Below are 19,243 nucleotides of genomic sequence, written 5' to 3' on the forward strand. Positions count from 1 at the left end.
AGTTACAGGGAGAGACTCTCTTGTGCATTTAACAATCTGAAATGTGCACTGGCATTTCCATGTAAATAATATCTAAAATTGACAGATAAACTTGCTGACTCGAAGACATGGAGCCAAGTGCGTTTGCCTGGATTTTGAATTTGCGATACAGGAAGCTAGGTTTGGCATCTCTGTCAGCATCTCTTTCCCTTGAGGCTTTCCAGAGTGACACAGGCTGAGTTGAGTAAGTGTCACTGCTGTATGCTCTCTGTTATAAAAGCCATGGAGGTACTGAGAAAAGCAGAAGTAGTGGTGCCTTTCGAAACTGTGCTAAAAATAGACAGGACTCAGAGGGTATTTGTGTGGGAATATACATTTTCAGGCTGAAAACTTTGTTATGTCAAGGAGAAACATATCAAAATAGACCCCCTGGTTGATGTTGTGGGCGAAGAGCAAGAGAATTTGTCAGTCTGGAGTTCCCCAGTGAGTCAGCTCCGTTGGTATGCTTCTTTAAAGGAAAGGCAGACTGCTTCTGAGATTGCTTTCGCTTTTGTTGTTCTTGTGTCCAGGAAGTCTGCACAGCTATGGCGGGTGAGTGAGGCCTTTCTTTGCTTATTGGTTGTGTTGAAGGAGTTATGGGTGAGTTTCTGAGAGAAGAATAACAGTGTGTGTGTGGGTGGTCTCATCAAGACAGCTGTTTAAATCTGAGTGCGGCTATGGCCGCACAAGCTCAAGTGGGGGGAGAGCGCACACACAAATTCCCCAACTTAGTATTTTACAACTGCTGCAAAGAAAGGAAAACATAAGCTATCTAGGACTATCATTTTGGTTTTTTTCTGTAGCTTTAAGGCTTGCTTTTTAACTCACAGACCTGAGGGTCCCCGACTCTGTCGGTGTTCTGTTGTGAGGGTGAGAAGACTGCACTATTGAACAAAATCTCCTGCTTCCTCCATGTGTATCTAAACTACTTACAGCAGCAAGAAGCCAGCTAGCTTTATTTCTCCATCTCCACACAGAGCCCGCTAGAAGCCCTGGCAACATAAGCAGGACGAGTGCCAATAGAGTTGGAATGTGTTCACATTTCAGTATACCATATATGGAGTAAAATGTCTTTGTAACTTATTGACAAAAAGGAGCAAACGTGGACAAATCATGAATAATACAGAGGAATGTCAGATGTCAGTTATCTATTGCTAAATTCCATATAAGTCATTTTGATTCCCTCAACCTCAATTTCCTCCTGTATAAACTTGCAGAGTGTTGGACAAGACAAATGCTTCTGTGGTTCTTAGACAAACTGTCACTCAGGTACCGCCTGATTAACTCTATCATAATGTCAAAGTTTAAAAATAATAATAAAAAGAAAAAGGAAAAAGCGAAAGAAAAGCCCATGGATCCCATCCTGGTGTATGAAGTAGAATTTCCAAGAATGTCATTCAGGCAGTCATGTTTATTTAGCTATGCAGGAGATTCTATATAGCCAATGGAAAGCTCATTCTTCACGTTGGGGGTGGCGTTGGCATGAGACTTGATAGGCTGTGGTCAGCCTGTGGGACAGGAGGGCCCACTGTCAGAGGTCTATGGAAGGGGCACATGGCAGGTGAGGAAGGGAGGATGGAGATGGGAAGATACAAAGGAGAAAGGAGATAAAAATCAGGATGTAATGAGAATAAATTATAATCAATTTAAAGAGTAAAATAAAAATAAATCAGAATTTAAAAGCTAGTAGTGTAGAAACAGATATTTAAAAATTTTTTTTTTCATGTCTAAATGCTATCATTTTCGCAGCCAAGAGAACACATGAAAGAGATCCGATCTACAAGATCAAGGGTTTGGCCAAGAACATGCTGGATGGGGTTTGTGATGACTTGGTGGAGAAGAATATTTTAAATGGCAGTGAACTACTCAGAATAGGGGAAGGTGCAAGCTTCATCCTGAACAACGCTGAGAACCTGGTTGAGAGCATCTTTGAGAAAACAGAAATGGCAGGCAAAATATTTGCAGGCCACATTGTCAATTCCAAGAAACAGCTGAGCATACGTGAGTAGTTCTAGCCAAAGTGCCATCAACTCCTTCCCTTTTTGCTTCCCGTTGCGGCTTGTCTTTAATTCTCCTGTTTTCAGGGAAGTCTAACCTACCCGCATTTCTCAGGCTCCAGCTTGTCTGCTTGTTTAACAGATTAAAAGGCCCGGATTGACCTCCTCCCCCTGTATATGCTCATAGGGTATCAAGTCTCTTCTTGGTAGGATAAAGCCTCTTAATAACAGATAAAATAACACATACTCAAGAGACACCCTATGAATAAGCAATGGGGTAAAGCCTGTTCATGTAGCAGTTTTTGAAATCATGAGAAACAGTCATACCAAAGAGAAACCCCAGGAATTGAGTCAGTGTGTTAAACTTTTGCACTGTGTGGTATCTTTTATACAAAAACAAATCCTTTAGTATATAAGCAACCTGTTGAAGCCTTTGCATATCACAGTAGTCTTTGAGAACCCAAAGCAACTCATACTAAAAGGCATCTATAAGAAGAAAGGATTTGGTAAGATTTTTAGCCAACAAACTTACATGGTGTTATACAGGTTATTCGTGGGGGGAGAATATAACCAATGTTAACAATGTATGCAAGCATTATGATGTCCATCATTATTTTGTATCACACATGGCAGCCGTAGCAGAAAGCTCAGAGCTCACAACCTCCACCTGCATCACAGAGCAGAGAGTGCAAACTAAAACGGGGTGTGTTTAGCACCCACCATAAGGGACATGTTTCTTCAGGTAGAGCAAGGTTTCCTGAGAAGTATTGATTTCTCTGACATCAAGCCTACATTCTTAATTTCTGTTACATGAACCAATTCATACTGAAGAAAAACTCTGTAGAGGAGGCTTTAGGTGCCTCAACACTCGAATTACAGGAATGAGTGCTTACACAAGGAAAATATTCACCAGTAAAAATCTGTTTGTTTTAAAAAACAATAATAATAAAAATAAAAGGCCCGGATTTACTCCAACTACTTTTGTACTCTTGCATACTTAATTTTTGTCCTTTAAAAATTGCACTGTTCCCTGCCCCATACATTTACATATTCATTCCATTATTGTGTTTCAAAAAATGTAGTTTTAATAAGGAAGGGCTCTTTGGCTGCTTTATTCATGAATGCATATTTGTCAAGTAACAAATGGCATCTGGTAGAGGGCAGGTGCTCAGAAAATATTGTCATGTTGAATTCAGAAATAGCATTTTTAGTAGTCTAAGGTTCGGCGCACCTAATCAGATTTTAGCCTCATTCTCGAATATCGAATGTAGACTGGGGGAGGAGAGGGGCCTCCTCTCTTCTGTTAGATGTGTCTTGATTCCAAGTAAGAAAGTCTTTGCTTTAATTTCTACTGGGAAAAGTAAAATAAAACTAACAAAACCCCCCAAATTTGAGGTTTAATGAAATATTAATTTGTCTCTAAAACAAGAAGTGCTCTACATTTTGTCTATGTGATGTCTCTTTCCTGTCTCAGGTTTTCTGTTTTGGCGGGAAAACATTAATCACGGGAGATCAGTGGGGTGTCCATGTGCTCCATTAACACTTAGCAGGCCGACAAATCCCACCCCAGGGATATGGAAAGTGCATATCTTACATTCTTTTGTTTGATTGGTTGGATTTTTGTTTTGTTTTTGTTTTTTTCTGAGACAATGTTTCTCTGTGTAGGATTGGCTGTCCTGTACTTGCTTTGTAGACCAGTCTGTTCATGAACTCACAGTGATCCACCTGCCTCTCTGCCTCCCATGTGCTGGGATTAAAGGCCTGAACCACCATGCCAAGTTATTTCTTACATTATTGACATTTTTTTTCTGTGTTATTTTTGTTATATAAAGGAAAACCTGAGTACAGTTAAGTGTATATTTTTTCCAGAAAACAAAGATATTATAGAGAAGCACTGATTATAGATTTGCACAGCATCTTTCTGTACATAATCATCATGGAGGAGATAAGCTCTTGCTTCAAAGAATGTATGCCTCCATTTGTGTATTTGGAAGAGGCTACTAGCATGCGCATTAAAAATTGAAGCTTGGAGAACAGATTGAACATCCATGTTTTAAAGAGCAGTATGGTTATTCACTTACCAGTGTTACGAGAGAGTTTTATGTATACAGGACCTAGAAATTTAGCTATGTGTCCCCAAAAATCTGCTCTTAATATTGTTTCAGAATTTCCTTCTGATAATGAGGATGAAGAATCTCAGGAGATTTCTACACCATCTTCTCCATCAGGTAACTTCCTTCATGCCTCAGACCTCCATCCTGTAAAGATTCAGGAGAATGGTGCACTAATACATTTTCATTCTTAGAAATGACAGTAGTAGAAAACTGCTGAGGAAGGGAGAGCCACTTGGCACTGGGGGGGGACATGGTCACTGGTTGCTTATATCCAGTGCATAGCCATACACACATGAGCAAAAGGGCAGGATTATTTGAACTCAGAGGTGATTAATAATAACACAGTATAGAAAGTAAAAGGAAGTCATGACATTAGAGGGGTAGAGAGTGTGGGAAATTGGGAGTTGGAAGGAGGGAGTGTTAAATATGAGAATCACAAGGAGAAAAGATCAAATCTACAGTTGTCCAATTAAGCTGTTTTTTGCAGTGCACCCAGGACTGGCCAACCACCTGCCTCACCCTAAGTAAGGATTTGACAGAGCAGCCCCTGCTGGCCTCCTGAGGTCCTTTTTGTAGGAGAGATAAAGTGTTCACAGGGGTGAAAGAGTGGGCTATTATACATTGTTAGAAAAATACAATGAAAGGAAAGAAGAAATGTGAATGGGGTCATAATTTTAGTGTAGGGTAAAAAACATGTTTTGCAGTTTTTAACACATCTAAGAAATAGTAACTTATTCCTAATTATACTTTTACTTGCAAGAACATAACACAGGACAAACAGGAACTTATCATTTAACTGCAAACAGAAACCTTAACCTGCACAGGCCAAACATGAACTTATTCATTAAGTATCTTAACTGCAAACAGAGCCCTTAACTTGTAAGGAATACATTTCTTGTTTCGGCCTCAGAATAGTGGTGGAGGGGCAACATATGAAACTTTTAAAAAACATAAACAAGAAAATATTTCTCACACAAAGTACTGATACTCCCTTTCTTTGTCCACTCCAGACGTTGAACATCAAAGTAAAGACAGCAAAGATGAAGAACAAGCTTTATTAAAGCAGACATCCACTTTATCTCTGACGGGTAACCGCATCAACTCCCCTGTTTAATGGAGTCTTGCTTATGACTGGGGGAGGGGGGGATACACATTCCCTGAATTACAGCAGAGACCATGTCACTGAGGCTCAGAAAGTCTGGATTTTCTCCACCTCCACCACTAGAAAGTCCTTCAAATCCTTCTTCTCCATTTGTTTTCAGAATCCAGAGGGGGAAATGAAGATGAATTAATGGAGGTTACTTCTGGAGTGGCTCATGCATCACATCTAACAGTGACAGGTAATGTGGATAGCAGGGTATGTGCTGATACTTTGAGATGAAGTGCATTTTAAAGCTTTTATGGGTAATGAGACTAAGGTCACAGCCAAGAAGGCCATAGAGCAAGGCCATTACTATCATTAACATGGGCTGTAAACAGCTCATATTTTAAAATTATATTAATAATATCTTTAAATTTATAAAAACTAAATGTTTCAGAAATTACCAGTACAAACAAGATGTGGTTAAGCACATGTGTATACAGTGTTTATAGTTTATATACATATATATGTAATATAAATACCTAATTCAGTATGGCTCATAATTTCTTTGTGCTCACCACAGACAGTGGTGGACTACTGGAGGTTATTAAGGAATTACACTTGCCTAGAAAGGACAGTGATGATGTTGTATGATTGTTATATTTTCAGAAGGTCTGAGAAAATTCAGAATAAAACCTTCGTGATTTTTCATGTTTGTATGCCTATGCTTTACTGTATATAAAATATTGAATTTTTGTTCTCAATATTTTGTTTGTATAACAGTATCAATAATAAATCAAGATCCTCTGTCTCTCTCATGGAGTTTATAATTTAATGAGTGGTGAAATACAATTACAATACACATGTGAGAAGTAGCGTAAATTTCTTTAATATATAAAAGAAAGAATTAGACTAGAGAAAGCAGTTGCATGTTTAAGGATGGGGTAAGGGTTGAGGATAGCCAAGGAAGGTATGTGCTCAGATGCTTACCCAAGGACACCCCCAATGAGAAGATATGCTAGTGTATACCTTTAAAGATGCAAAGGGAATTGTGAAAAATTATTGAGTAAAACAAGAGGCCAGGGTAAAACCCTGACAGAGGAATGATTTTTCCATGTCACAGGTCCATATGGAAGGCTATAATCTAACTGTGAAGTGGGAAACTCAGAGTGAGATAAGTAAATCTCATACATTAAGAGGCAGAGATGAGCCTGTTCTCAGTGGAAAAGGAGTCTACTGTGGTGGAAGTGTGTGTATGTGTGTGCATGTGCATGCGTGTGTGTGTGTGTGTGTGTATGTGTGTGTGTGCGCGCGTGTGTCTGTCTGTGTGTCTGTGTGTGTGATCGGGGGCGGGGGGAAGAGTGTGTGTGTTTCTCACAGAACTGCCTTCATTAAGCATTGTCATTCCCTAAACTTTGAGTCAAATGTAGACCCACTGATCAGCCCAGTCATCTATGAAAGTTAACAGCCATCAATGGAATGTGAGAATAATAGGAAATGCATTGTGAGTAAACTATTTGTTTCATCAGAGCTTGGATATTATAAATCAGCAGATATGGGCAATGAGACATATAATAAATAGACTGAGAATATGACCCTCCATTCTTACTAAAACGTGGCAAATGTGATTCCAGCTAAAAGCTGAGAGAGAACTCTCAGTCTCCACTTCTCACCTTCCATTCATCCTTCTTCTCTTTTCTTCTCCCCAATTCCTCTTCACATTCACACTTCTTTTCCTATTTGCACCTTTCTCTTTTATGTTGTGTTCTTTTTAATATCTTTGCATATACTGCTGTGTTGTAACATCTTTGTATATATATTCACTTCCTTTCCTATTTTCAACTTCTCTTCATATCCCTTTCTGTGTTAAAATTAATATGTGGTGACAGAGCCAAAAATTATGAAAACTTATGAAGAGAGGGGGAATGGAGGGGAGAAGGCAATAAAAAATGATGAGAGAATATCTAAATTCTTGTAGGTTAATGAGAAGTTGTGGAATGCAAAGCATAAAGAGCAATTCAAAGCATCTTTAGAAAGGACGTAACTTCTCTTGCATTATAAGACAAACCACAGAAATACTATAGGCACATGTAAATGAATGATTTGTTGTTCATTTAAAGCAACAGGTTTACTTCCCTTTGGAAAATCAAAGAAATAAGAACATATATTGTCAAGATATTGAAGATATCCAATCATTCATTAGTAGTTAAGTGTTTTTGTACTTCCAGACACCAGGCTAGATGCTGGGAAAACAAATATTAAAGACTTCCTTTTGTTTTAAGTTTAAAAGCCATAAACATGGAATAACGCATGACATTTTTATGGAGAAAGTATTAAATGTTGTCTGCATGGTCCAGATATGAAGGTGCATATTTTGTAATACCTAAAACTGTAAAGAACTCCTTAAACTGACATAAGTATCCTGTCACTGGAATGGCCTAAAGGTAATACATGACCATTAGATTACTGAATTTATGTGATTAATATGTTGTTTCTGAAAGACTAGTCAATGCTGTAAACATTAGAAAAGCACAAAATGGCATGGTCAGTGATCTTCTTTTTAAATGTTTTCTAAGGAATATCAGTGAGCATGCTAGAGCAATGATCATGGGGCCCTCACATGTGTGTGACTATAGGGCAATTTCAGGTCTTTGATTCTGTTTTCTCTTTTAGATCCTCAGGGAACCCAGAGCACAGAAGTCCATTACATGCTGAAGCTTTGTCCTCCTGATCAGTTTTACAAGACGAAGACAGAAAGGGCAAAAGAGGTGATGAACTTTGGCACCATAGGACTGGAGGCGGCCAATTCAGACCATGGGCATAGATTTCTTCAAATCAGACAAAGGACATTGAACTTCATTTAATCAAGTGATGGTCATGTTGGAGTTCCCATTTTTAAATCTCATCTCAGAATATATCCTCAAGTCCTCCCCACCACATAGGCCACTCCATGGCACTAGCCAAATTTAACACCCTACTCAGGTCACGATATATGTTTTCAGTCTCAAGCGCTATCATGGCCTTGGCAGAGCATAACTCAGTCAGCAACATTGTGTTTACAGTAATTATTTTCGTCTACTTTGTGTTGATTTGGGGGCATAAAGAGGTTCCCTGGTCTAATCAATCTGTTTCTCTTAACTGCAGATATATCCAGTAATGGAGAAGGAAGGCCGAACGCGCCTGGCCCTCATCATCTGCAACAAAAAGTTTGACTACCTTTTTGATCGAGATGATGCTGAAGCAGACATTTTGAATATGCAAGAATTACTTCAACACCTTGGATACTCAGTGGTGCTAAAGGAAAACCTTACAGCTCAGGTAATGTCCCCAGAGAACAGGAAAGCCTTCCCTGGGTTACTTTCAACATCTCTTCTGGTAGCAACAAGAACAAAATATGTCACAGTACAGGAAGTATATTTGCTCCAGAACAGGATTTCCTGGGTTGCTACCTTCTCCAAAGGGTAGTCTCATGGAAAGTATTCACAGAACACCTTACAACATTATTTCAACCGAACAGGGGTCTTTCTTAAGTACTATTCTAGGCGTCTCTGTTACCTGATGTTCTAAGGGAGGCATAAGCTCTGGGCCTTGAAACTGCATGACCCAGAGAATAAACATATGAGATTTTAACATTGTCAGAACAAAAGGTCTAATTACCGAGAGTTATACAAACTTCAGTTCTGTCGGAAACAATTAAAGAATATAAAACTTTATTGTTGTCTGATATCAAGAAATCTTATATTTTTAACTTTTATCATCATAAATGTCTGTCTGCCTCTTAATGAGAATTTGCCAAAACCTAATTGTATTATTTTCCATCTTTTAGAATATTTAGAAATCCAAGATTTTCCTTAAAACTATAAAGATTCTGTGCACATACACTTTCTGACCTGATACAAAAATATGATTTCTTACAACTCTGTTCTGCTCTGGCCAAATCACTTGATTCCTAGATGCTCCTCCCTTTTTTGTGAGCTTCCTGTGTTACTCACACACACCTGTATTTGGAGAACACAACAATAGTGACTCTGGAGTCTTTTCAGGAAATGGAGGCAGAACTAATCGAGTTTGCTGGCCGTCCAGAGCACCAGTCGTCCGACAGCACATTTCTTGTGTTTATGTCTCATGGCATCCTGGAAGGAATCTGTGGAGTGAAACACAGAAAGAAAAATCCAGATGTTCTTCATGATGACACCATCTTCACAATCTTCAATAACTCTAACTGTAGGAGTCTGAGAAACAAACCCAAGGTCCTCATCATGCAGGCCTGCAGGGGCAGTGAGTCTGGTTCCACACTTTTTTCTAGGAGTCTGCAGTATTCATTTCATGCTCCAAAAGATAAATGGGGGATGTTTTAGTACTACGGATGTGTCCAGTCCAAAAGAAACTATCTCATGTCTTTTGTTCTAATGAAATAATAAATAGCTTGGAATATATTCCGCACTCATTTGTTGGCATGGTCGGGCTGTATTTTTCTCACTCAGTGGGAGTTTCTTTAAATAATATACTTTTGGGCCATGGAGATGGCTCAGTGAGTAACTGAGATATTGCATTTTTCAATAAAATCATAATGCAATGTACCAAATGAGAATATATTGGCATCAGTTACACTTTATCTCTATGGAGTGTGTGTGTGTGTGTGTGTGTATGTTACATTTGTGTAAGAAGTGCCATCTCTCCTAGAACAAGATGGAATTATTTGGGTATCCACAAGCAAGGGGATAGCCACCGCTGATACAGATGAGGAACAGGTGCTGAGCTATAAATGGAATAATAGTATAACAAAGGCCCATGTGGAGAAGGATTTCATTGCTTTTAAATCTTCTACCCCACGTAAGTGACTTCAGATGTTCTGAATCTTCTATTAGTAATTTTTATATAATATGCTAGGCTGTGATAATGTATTTTCAGTGAATATTTTATGTATAATTAAGTGTTTTCAGTGGTAGAGAGATTTAAGATATTTGGGTTTTTCATAACTAAATTTGTTCAGAAACTATCAGTGTAAAAACATTGCTTTGGGGAATCCAACATTCAGATATTTTAACTATAAAAAAGTTAATGATAGTTCATTTTTATTTATTTTTAAAATATATTAGTGACATATTGATGCATAACCTTCTCTGTAATTTTCTAAAGATCAACCAGTAAAAACTACTAGGCTCCCAGCACATACTTTGGCAGCTCTTGGCCTATTAATTCTATCTACTTTAACTTTTAGAAATTAGTTAATGCTGAAATGTCTGCCTTCACATCAATGTAGCCAATAAAAGATCAATGAACTTCCTGAGACATAGAAGTGACAGACACCCCAGAAACAGAACATTCCAAGTAGCTGACTGTCAGTATAGTCAAACATCCTTCTAAATAGTCAGCTACAACAGGTGCTATTAAAGATTTAGAGAGCAAGGTAACCTGAGACATTTGTACAAATCATGGTTCCTCGCACTTACATTCTGTGATTACAAGTTCTCATGAGTTTAGAGATCACTTGAAAATGTCCATGTGCAGAGTTGTGATTCTCTGTGCCTGCAGTGGGCCCTGGTATGCATCCATTCTAATAAAGTATAGTGACACATCTGCTGCTGACCCATGGCTACATGGGATCTGAGAGATTAGAGGACGCTCCAAGAGTAGACCAAAGAATGAAGACCGTACATAGAGTGGTCACCCACTCCTAGATAGAGTCCACTTCCCTTGTTTTATGCTTCTGTTTTACTATTTTAATGAGATTTTATTTGAAAGAAAAATTCTATACTTAAAAAAAGATTTATTTATTTACTGTGTATACAGGATTCTGACTATATATAGGGCACCAGATCTCATTCTAGATGGTTGGGAGCCAGCATGTGGTTGCTGAAAATTGAACTGAGGACCTCTGGAAGGGCAGCCAGTTCTCTTAACATCGGAGACATCTCTTCATCCTGAAAATTTCTATGTTTTTAACTGAAAAAAAGACCCTAAAATTATATATGATGTAATAAGAACACCAAAAGGTTGTTTACTGGTGGAAATAAAGCATAGCACATAAATTATTTCATTCCAATTGTACATGCAGAATTTTGTGGTAGAATAGAGCTAATGAAAAACCACATTTCCACAATAACAGCAGATGTGGAGGCTGGCTTTTCTGAGCTAATTCTCAGGCTTGTGAGGAAAAACATGACACATTGTAACAAAAACTGTTACAGTCACTTGCATTAAGTACTATTGGGGAATATTTGGCTCACAGAATAAAGAGGTTATCCACAGCAAGAGAAAGAGGGGCACTCCACATAATAGAAAAGGAATGTACAGAGGACCTGAGAGATCAAAAAGCTTGGAAGAAAAGAGAAAGCTGCATAAGCACAGAATTATGGGAGAGGCTGGTGCCAGAAAAGGAAATATCTCACATGACTTTTCATAGTAATAACCTTGGAGAGATTCTAAGAATTAAATGATGCAGATTTGACTCTTAAATGAAAGGAATGAATACAGTACAGTGATGGTAGAAGCAGAGAAGCAGGTAAGACTGCTACCCCCGAACTCGGCCCAGAGATGATGATAGGGTGGGGTGAGGCCAGTCATTGATTCTGGTAATTAGTACATGCAATTAATATTACACATTGATTCAGTTGATTGACTGATGAGAGATAGGGAATATGGAGGTGATACAGTGTCCAAGAACATAATTACAGTGAAATAAGTTGAATAGGATATTTTATCTTTCCCAAATGTCTTATTTCATATCACATTAAATTTTTATCATAAACTTAAATGGAAGAATGTACTTCAAATATTCTCTGATATTTTATAAATTAAAATGTTAACAAATGTGACTGTTTCGATGTGAAGGTGAGAGAGATTCTGCAAGCAAGTGTGAGATGACCATAGCACAGCTGAAGGTGAAATGATTGATAAAGAGCTAAGGAATTGTATATTTCCCAGAAGATATCTGCCTTAAAGATTGAATTTAGAACCATCAGTTGCCAAAACAATATTTTGTAATGCTAAAGATAGAATTTTTTTAAACAACAGGAAATTGAGAATAACATTAGAAAAAGTCTTGAATTGTGGATGAAGAACTCTTAGAAATGAAGACTAAAGATGGACGGACTAGCCAGTGTGTTTGACTCATCAGAATACAGGAAGGAAACCAGAAGAAAGGGTTCGGGTACCAGTAGGGCTGGCATAGCTGACAAGTTCTAATGTTAATGCTAGAGCAGACGCAGGTAAAGTTTGATAACCGAGACGCATTCAGCGATTTGGAAATCTTGGGCGGCAGGACAAAGGCCTGTATTGTGATATTGGTTAAGATCTATACAGGAGAAGCCAGACAGGAGTGAACAGAATCTTGTGAAAGGAACGACCAAGGAAGAAAACGTTTGGCAGCTAGATGCTGGTTAAGTGGCACTTAGCGAACTCTACTCTGTGCTTTAACAGAAGCTTAGTTCAAATGGCAGAGAAATGATCTTTGTAAAAAGCATTACTCATCAGGGAAAAAAGTGCAAAATACTATAGCAGGAAACAAACGGGTGAAAGAAGCAGAGAAGCAAAGACCTCTACAATGAGCTTGGTACAAGAAGGTCTCTGGACTCTTTCACAGGACTTGGATGCTGCAGGCTGTAATTTTGACCTTGCCTACTAAAAAGCTCATGAGGTTTTTATGACTGAGACTTTGTACAGATTTTCTTCTGCTTTATTCCACTTTGGCCTACTGTCTCCTGCAAAGCATCCAAGCATTCTTGGTTCCTGAACTGTGTGGTGCCTGGAGTCTTCCACACTTCATTCTTCATCATTCTCATGCCTTTATTTGCAGATAACATTTCTTGGAAGGTAGGCAAGAATGGGTCTCTCTTCATTTCCAAACTCATCGACTGCTTCAAAAACTATTGTTGGTGTTATCATTTGGAGGAAATTTTTCGAAAGGTAGGAGTTTAGTTTTAATCTTTTATCCTGGAAAAGGGTGAAGAGCCTTATGCCATGGGCCATAAGTGGTTTCATACTAATGATACTTAGCACCCCAATTTATTTATAGAACATTTTTTAGAATACCACATATAAGCACTATGCATTTTTCAAAAACCGTCCGATTTGCATACCTTTGCTTAGTCACTTTTCATAAGTTACTAATTCAATCTGTATGCACTATATCCAAGAAAAAAGCTGAATACTATTACACTACCCAGCCCCAGCCCTAACACACAGCATGAGTTTTGCTGTTGTTGTTGTTGTTTTGTAGAGTAGCAAAAGAAATTCGCTTCTTAGGAGATCTCTAAGGACTTTCTTTGCCACTGCAGGTTCAACACTCATTTGAGATCCCCGGAGAACTGACCCAGATGCCCACCATTGAGAGAGTATCCATGACACGGTATTTCTACCTTTTCCCTGGGAATTGACACTGGCAACACATGTGCAGGTAAATGTCTGTGCGGAGTGGACTTAGGAGCCCATTTACAGTCTATACAGAAATTATGGATAGAACAGAGAATGACGCTGGCATACCAGCTGCCTATCACTGAGGCTACTCCCTACTGAAGCTGGAGAAAAGCTGGTTTGCTTTCATTGTAGTATGATAATTGCATAAAAAATTATTAGTCCTCTGGTACCAAGGGGAAATCCACTGAGAGTTAGTGTTTTTTTTTTTTTCTCAAACTTAATCAATGAGGGAAAATATTTGGTTTTGATACATGTAATTGGAAGTACCATCCACAGGAGTTATCTTTTAGGAGAAGTCATTTTGCTGAACTACATACTTTGTGCTTGTGATAAGGACAGTCTGAACCACAATGCAGAGAAGAAAGCATTGCTGCTTCTGTGCTGAGGAGCCAGGGTCAGCTGACCACCTTCCCCTGGGAGATACATGCAGCCCACACCATATATATATATATATATATTTATATATATATATATATATATATATATATATATATATTTCTAACTGTAGGTACCATTCTATTTATATCTTCAATTCAGTACTGTGAATCTCTACACATGTTCCCGTCTACCTTTTCAGGGAAAGTGAAAATCCTTTACAAGACCCATTTTCAATAGAGAAATTTTGAACCAAACTTCTCATCTATTTACTTTGCACAAATACCAGGATTAAAAATACAATTATAAGTGGATGGATGAACAAATGAATCATGAGAAATTGTGCAATTTTCTCATTTTATAAGATTGAATCATGCTTATTATGAAACAAAAATAAAAATGATATTTTTAAAAATAATAAGGAAATAATACCACCAATGTTTTGAAAAAGCATCTATTCACAAGAATGTCCACTTATATTTAATTTTGTATGTTATTGCTTTAATAATAGCAATGCAATGTTTCATACGGTTTTGATTTTCATGGTATTTTTTAAGCATGCACAGCCCACTATTGTGTTTGACCTTCCTTTCAATGTTGTGTTTATTATTTAATTCCTATACACCTTTTAATAGTGATATTTTTATGACTTTACTTTTGTTAACATGAAGCTTATTTTCTCAGAGTGTATGTCTAAAATCATATCAATGTACATAAATACAAATATTTCTATGAGCCTATATAGATTAATACTAAATTAAGTGAGAAACCATATGCACATTACTAATATAGGATAGTTACCAATACATAAAATATGATTCCTCTTAAGACTTATATACATTTACTAGCATTGAAAAGTTGTGAAAATCATTGCAGTACTATTAATTAATCACCTGTCATTATACAGTGGTTATATATTGATACTTTAGTAGATTTTGTAAGTGCCCTTAACTTATTAAATTAAGAGTTGCTTTACTCAAAGATTTGTTAAAAACCTATTTTGTCAAATATTTCCACTTTCCCATTGATTCTTCTTGGGAGCTTTTATATGTTCAGCATACATAATCTCCCTTCTTATTCATGATTCCAAACCTTTGCTTCAGAAACAGGGAGTGTTTATTAATTAATGCAATGGTACAGAGTCAACAAGTTAGGCAAGTGCTCTGCTTACTCAGAGATGTTCAACACAGATACCTAAATGCATGGAATTGTATCCTGAACTGAAGAATCTCGACTCAGAGTCTCTCCTCTTTCTAGGTCCACCATTTTATCTTCACATCCATCTTTATAAGATAGATCTTTAAATTTGAAACTTCATTCTTCATTCTCTTGCACCCTGTGTGCCAAACTAGTCACCTAGTCTGCCCATCTATTTTGAAATCTAGGTCCTTAGTCCTTCTTATTGTTTAGGTCACATCTCATTCATTTCACAGAAGAGATAACACGTAGTCTTCTCATTGGTCATCAGAGATCCAGATCTTAGTTCTTGTTTGTTTGCAGTGTTTTGTTTGAGAGGGTCTCACTGTGAAGTTCTGGCTGCCCTGTAACTCACTTTAAAGGCTAGGCTGGCCTTGAACTCACAGAGACTTGCTTGCTTCTGATTCTTGAGTGCTGAATTAGAGCCACGACACCTGCCCTGTAACTCACTTTAAAGGCTAGGCTGGCCTTGAACTCACAGAGACTTGCTTGCTTCTGATTCTTGAGCGCTGAATTAGAGCCACTACACCTGCCCTGTAACTCACTTTAAAGGCTAGGCTGGCCTTGAACTCACAGAGACTTGCTTGCTTCTGATTCTTGAGCGCTGAATTAGAGCCACTACACCTGCCCTGTAACTCACTTTAAAGGCTAGGCTGGCCTTGAACTCACAGAGACTTGCTTGCTTCTGATTCTTGAGCGCTGAATTAGAGCCACTACACCTGCCCTGTAACTCACTTTAAAGGCTAGGCTGGCCTTGAACTCACAGAGACTTGCTTGCTTCTGATTCTTGAGCGCTGAATTAGAGCCACTACACCTGCCCTGTAACTCACTTTAAAGGCTAGGCTGGCCTTGAACTCACAGAGACTTGCTTGCTTCTGATTCTTGAGCACTGAATTAGAGCCACTACACCTGCCTTCCCAGATCTCTCTTCCTCTGATATACAAGCACAATACATTTTCAGCACCTACAAGTGTTCTTTGGTATTTTCCACTACATGCCATTTGAACCCCAGAGAGAACTAAAAGATGTTCGATGTGTGTCTCCGTGCTCTGTATATGGTTGCACATGCTAATATAGTTTTCTAGGACTGTATACTTTGCAAATACATGATTTACTCTCAAAATAATAAGGGTTTATCAACAGTGGGAATGTGAACAAGTATAAGAAAAATACCCACTTGTATAATTTATATTTATAGTAGAAATCTCATCAAGCTTATATAAACATTTTCTAGTTCAGATACTTTAATACCAGCTAAATTTTCTGGATAACTTCCTTCCAACTACTGGAGTATCTTTCCATCTACCTACATATTTCTATGTGTTTATCAATCAGGGTCCAAGCACAGCAAATCCTGTGCTTGGGTCCAAGCACAGCTAAACAGATGGAACCTCATTTAGAGACTATCCAACCTGGCTTCGTGATGGGGAAAGTAAAATAAGCAAAAGAGAAATTGACAAGGTCCAAAAAAAAAAAAAAAATACTATGGAAAGTATCAACCAACCCTACATCTGGAGTGAATTAAAATAAGCAGTCAGAGTTACCAAAACATGTGTGGAAAGGATAAGGCCTGCAGAATTAGGTGTCAGATCCATAAGCAAATGTGTTACTTTGATTTGTGTCCTGTGAGGGTAGACTCTTCCATCTTTGGCCTGGTCAGTTGCCCAGAGTCATTCTAAAGTCTGTGATAAGGCTTATTCTATGGGTAGAAATAAGTCAAGAAGTGAAACTAATCGTGACTGTCAGAGTGATCTGCTAAAACCTATCTGGGTTCTGGTTGACCAAGAAAATATAAGAGTTTGAAGAATTTTAGTGCTAGTATCACGGACCATGAATGAAAGGGATGATTAAATAACAACTTTCTAATTGTGACTGTCCAAACAATGCTGGCCTTTCCTTCGTAAATTATCACTAGCTTACATACACCTGCAAAGACAAATACAAACACAAGTGAAGTTGTTCATATCTTTCCTATTTTGGAATTGGCCAGAGAGGTGGAGCTACCTGCACCTTAGTCAGATACCCTATGCGAGATTTATATAGTCCCTATTTACCGTGAATAAACTGCCACAAGTAGATTCACTGAAGAGCACATAAGAATTGCTGTTTAACTGAGTTCTATCACTCAAAGGGCTATTTTAGAGAAGGCCTTCTCTCTCTGAACATTCACCGCTGGATCCTTGGACATGCCCACCTGGTGGCCTTGCTGGAGGGACCAAAGCTCCTGGTATCTCCTGGTCCAGCCTGCTGCTGCCTTACCACATTGGTCACCTGACTGTTCTGCTTCTCATCCCCTCTGGGGAAAGGCTATAATCTCCCGAGAGAGCTGTAATGCTCCTTGGAGAAGGGTTCACCCACCCTCAAGCCCTGCACCCAGCACGGCCAGCTGCACCTGGATCCTGCAGACCCCACCCATTCCAGATTCGGCTTCATTTTTCACTGGCTTTTGCTACAGCACCCAGGGAGGCAGAGGGGCCGAGGAGAATGCCAAACGACACTCCTTCCTGTCTTTAGGCCTTTATATATGACATAAAATAAATTAATTCTGACAACTTCTTCAGCCTCATTCAGTTTTCTTCATCTCATATGCTAACCTAAGCAGCACATCATTGTCTCATATAGTTGGTTGAAAAAATACTTCTGTCTCATCAAAAAAACATTAAGGAATAGAAAGTATAAATCTATTGATTATGACAGTAATGGCATTAGAGAGGTCAGCTGATAACATTTTATAATAGATATTTGCTAAACTGCTGAAAATACTGTTATGTTACAATAAGCAAGACAACAGTTTTTTAGAAAGTATTCAAATGAGATATAAATAAATTTATGGCATAGTTAGCTATACATGATAAACTAATAATTAATGTGTATGACATCAACTGAATTTATGTAATTTATTGAAGAAGTAAAAATAGATTCAAAATTATAAACCAATTAAATGGTAAAAAAATGAACAAGCAGCAAGTGTGATGGGACAAAATATTCTCCTTAAGTACACAAACAATAAATAGTTTGACATTTTGATAACACCACTTCTTTGATAAAATGTAATTATTTTTTTTAGAATATCATGTGTGTGTATATTGTATTACCATTGAAAAGTAATTACGTCATGGTTATGGTTGCTGAGAGATAGACAATAAACTTTCCTCAGAGATTAGGCATTTGATAAATTACCCAATCCCAACTGATCAACCATAAACACATAAACACAGAGAGATGGAGGAGATGGAGAAAGAAGAGGGAGGGGCAGAAATAATACCACTTCTTCATTAACAGAAACTGTTGTATTGACACTGCACATTAAACAATTCTCATAAAGCATATGCTTAACTCAATAAATGCAAATAAAGCCAAAGGCTTCAGAACATTTGATTTAGCAGCTAAGCATAGCACAGTACCACGGCATGCCTCTGACACCATGTGCGTGTTGCTCGACTCAGGATTCCCATGACTCTTTATCCTCAGCACGTTGCATTGTTCATCACACTGAGCCATTATATATGAAGGCTGACATGTCAAAGGAGAGCAGTGTTTGTCAATGTGATAAACTCAAGGATTGTGGGTTATTGTCTAAGCATTTTGCCTCTCAAGAATTACCTCAATTAATTCCCTTTGCTTCTTTCTCGGTGTTTTTTAATTTAATAAGGCATGGGATTTGGCCATTTTCGCATACTGTGAAAATATTTCCGGTTCTTGATCTCTGAGCTAGCTTGTCAATTAGTGCTTCATTAGCACAGAGGCAACATCCCATATAACTTGTCCTCAATTAGCTCTAGTAGCCTTTAGTATTAAAAGGGGACTTGAGAAGAATGCCAAACAGTATATTATGACACCAAGGCTATTGTTTTTCAAGCCAGTCCAAGTCAATTCAAGGTCAGATTAATAGAACAAATTTACATTCCTTAATGAGGCTCAACTATGGATTCTTTTAATAAAATGTCATATGCTTGCAACTGGTGTGTTTTTATTTAAGGAATTTGGGAGGAAATTCACCTTTAATGTTTCTAGATGATGAAAAAGCAACTTCTAACAACAAC

General features: G+C 38.0%; 1 protein-coding gene across 1 annotated transcript; it reads left to right on the forward strand.

Moving 5' to 3' along the window:
- Positions 1-288: 288 nt before the first annotated feature.
- LOC127198087 (caspase-12-like) lies at positions 289-17,479 on the forward strand. The gene is made up of 11 exons (XM_051155881.1): positions 289-618; positions 1,768-2,019; positions 4,181-4,243; positions 5,392-5,469; positions 7,884-7,978; positions 8,355-8,528; positions 9,254-9,488; positions 9,894-10,043; positions 13,009-13,118; positions 13,490-13,608; positions 17,332-17,479. Exons 1-10 carry the CDS (start codon positions 615-617, stop codon positions 13,586-13,588), a joined length of 1,260 nt encoding a protein of 419 aa, XP_051011838.1. The 5' UTR covers positions 289-614; the 3' UTR covers positions 13,589-13,608; positions 17,332-17,479.
- Positions 17,480-19,243: the final 1,764 nt, after the last annotated feature.

The sequence above is a fragment of the Acomys russatus genome, chromosome 14 (assembly GCF_903995435.1).
Source record: "Acomys russatus chromosome 14, mAcoRus1.1, whole genome shotgun sequence".
In the NCBI taxonomy this organism is placed as follows: Eukaryota; Metazoa; Chordata; class Mammalia; order Rodentia; family Muridae; genus Acomys; species Acomys russatus.

Bases quoted from the DNA above. Each gene is read 5' to 3' on its own strand.
- LOC127198087 (XM_051155881.1), top strand. The intron at 4,244-5,391 runs GTAACTTCCTTC...ATTTGTTTTCAG, and splicing joins TACACCATCTTCTCCATCAG to AATCCAGAGGGGGAAATGAA. The intron at 10,044-13,008 runs GTAAGTGACTTC...CTTTATTTGCAG, and splicing joins TTTTAAATCTTCTACCCCAC to ATAACATTTCTTGGAAGGTA.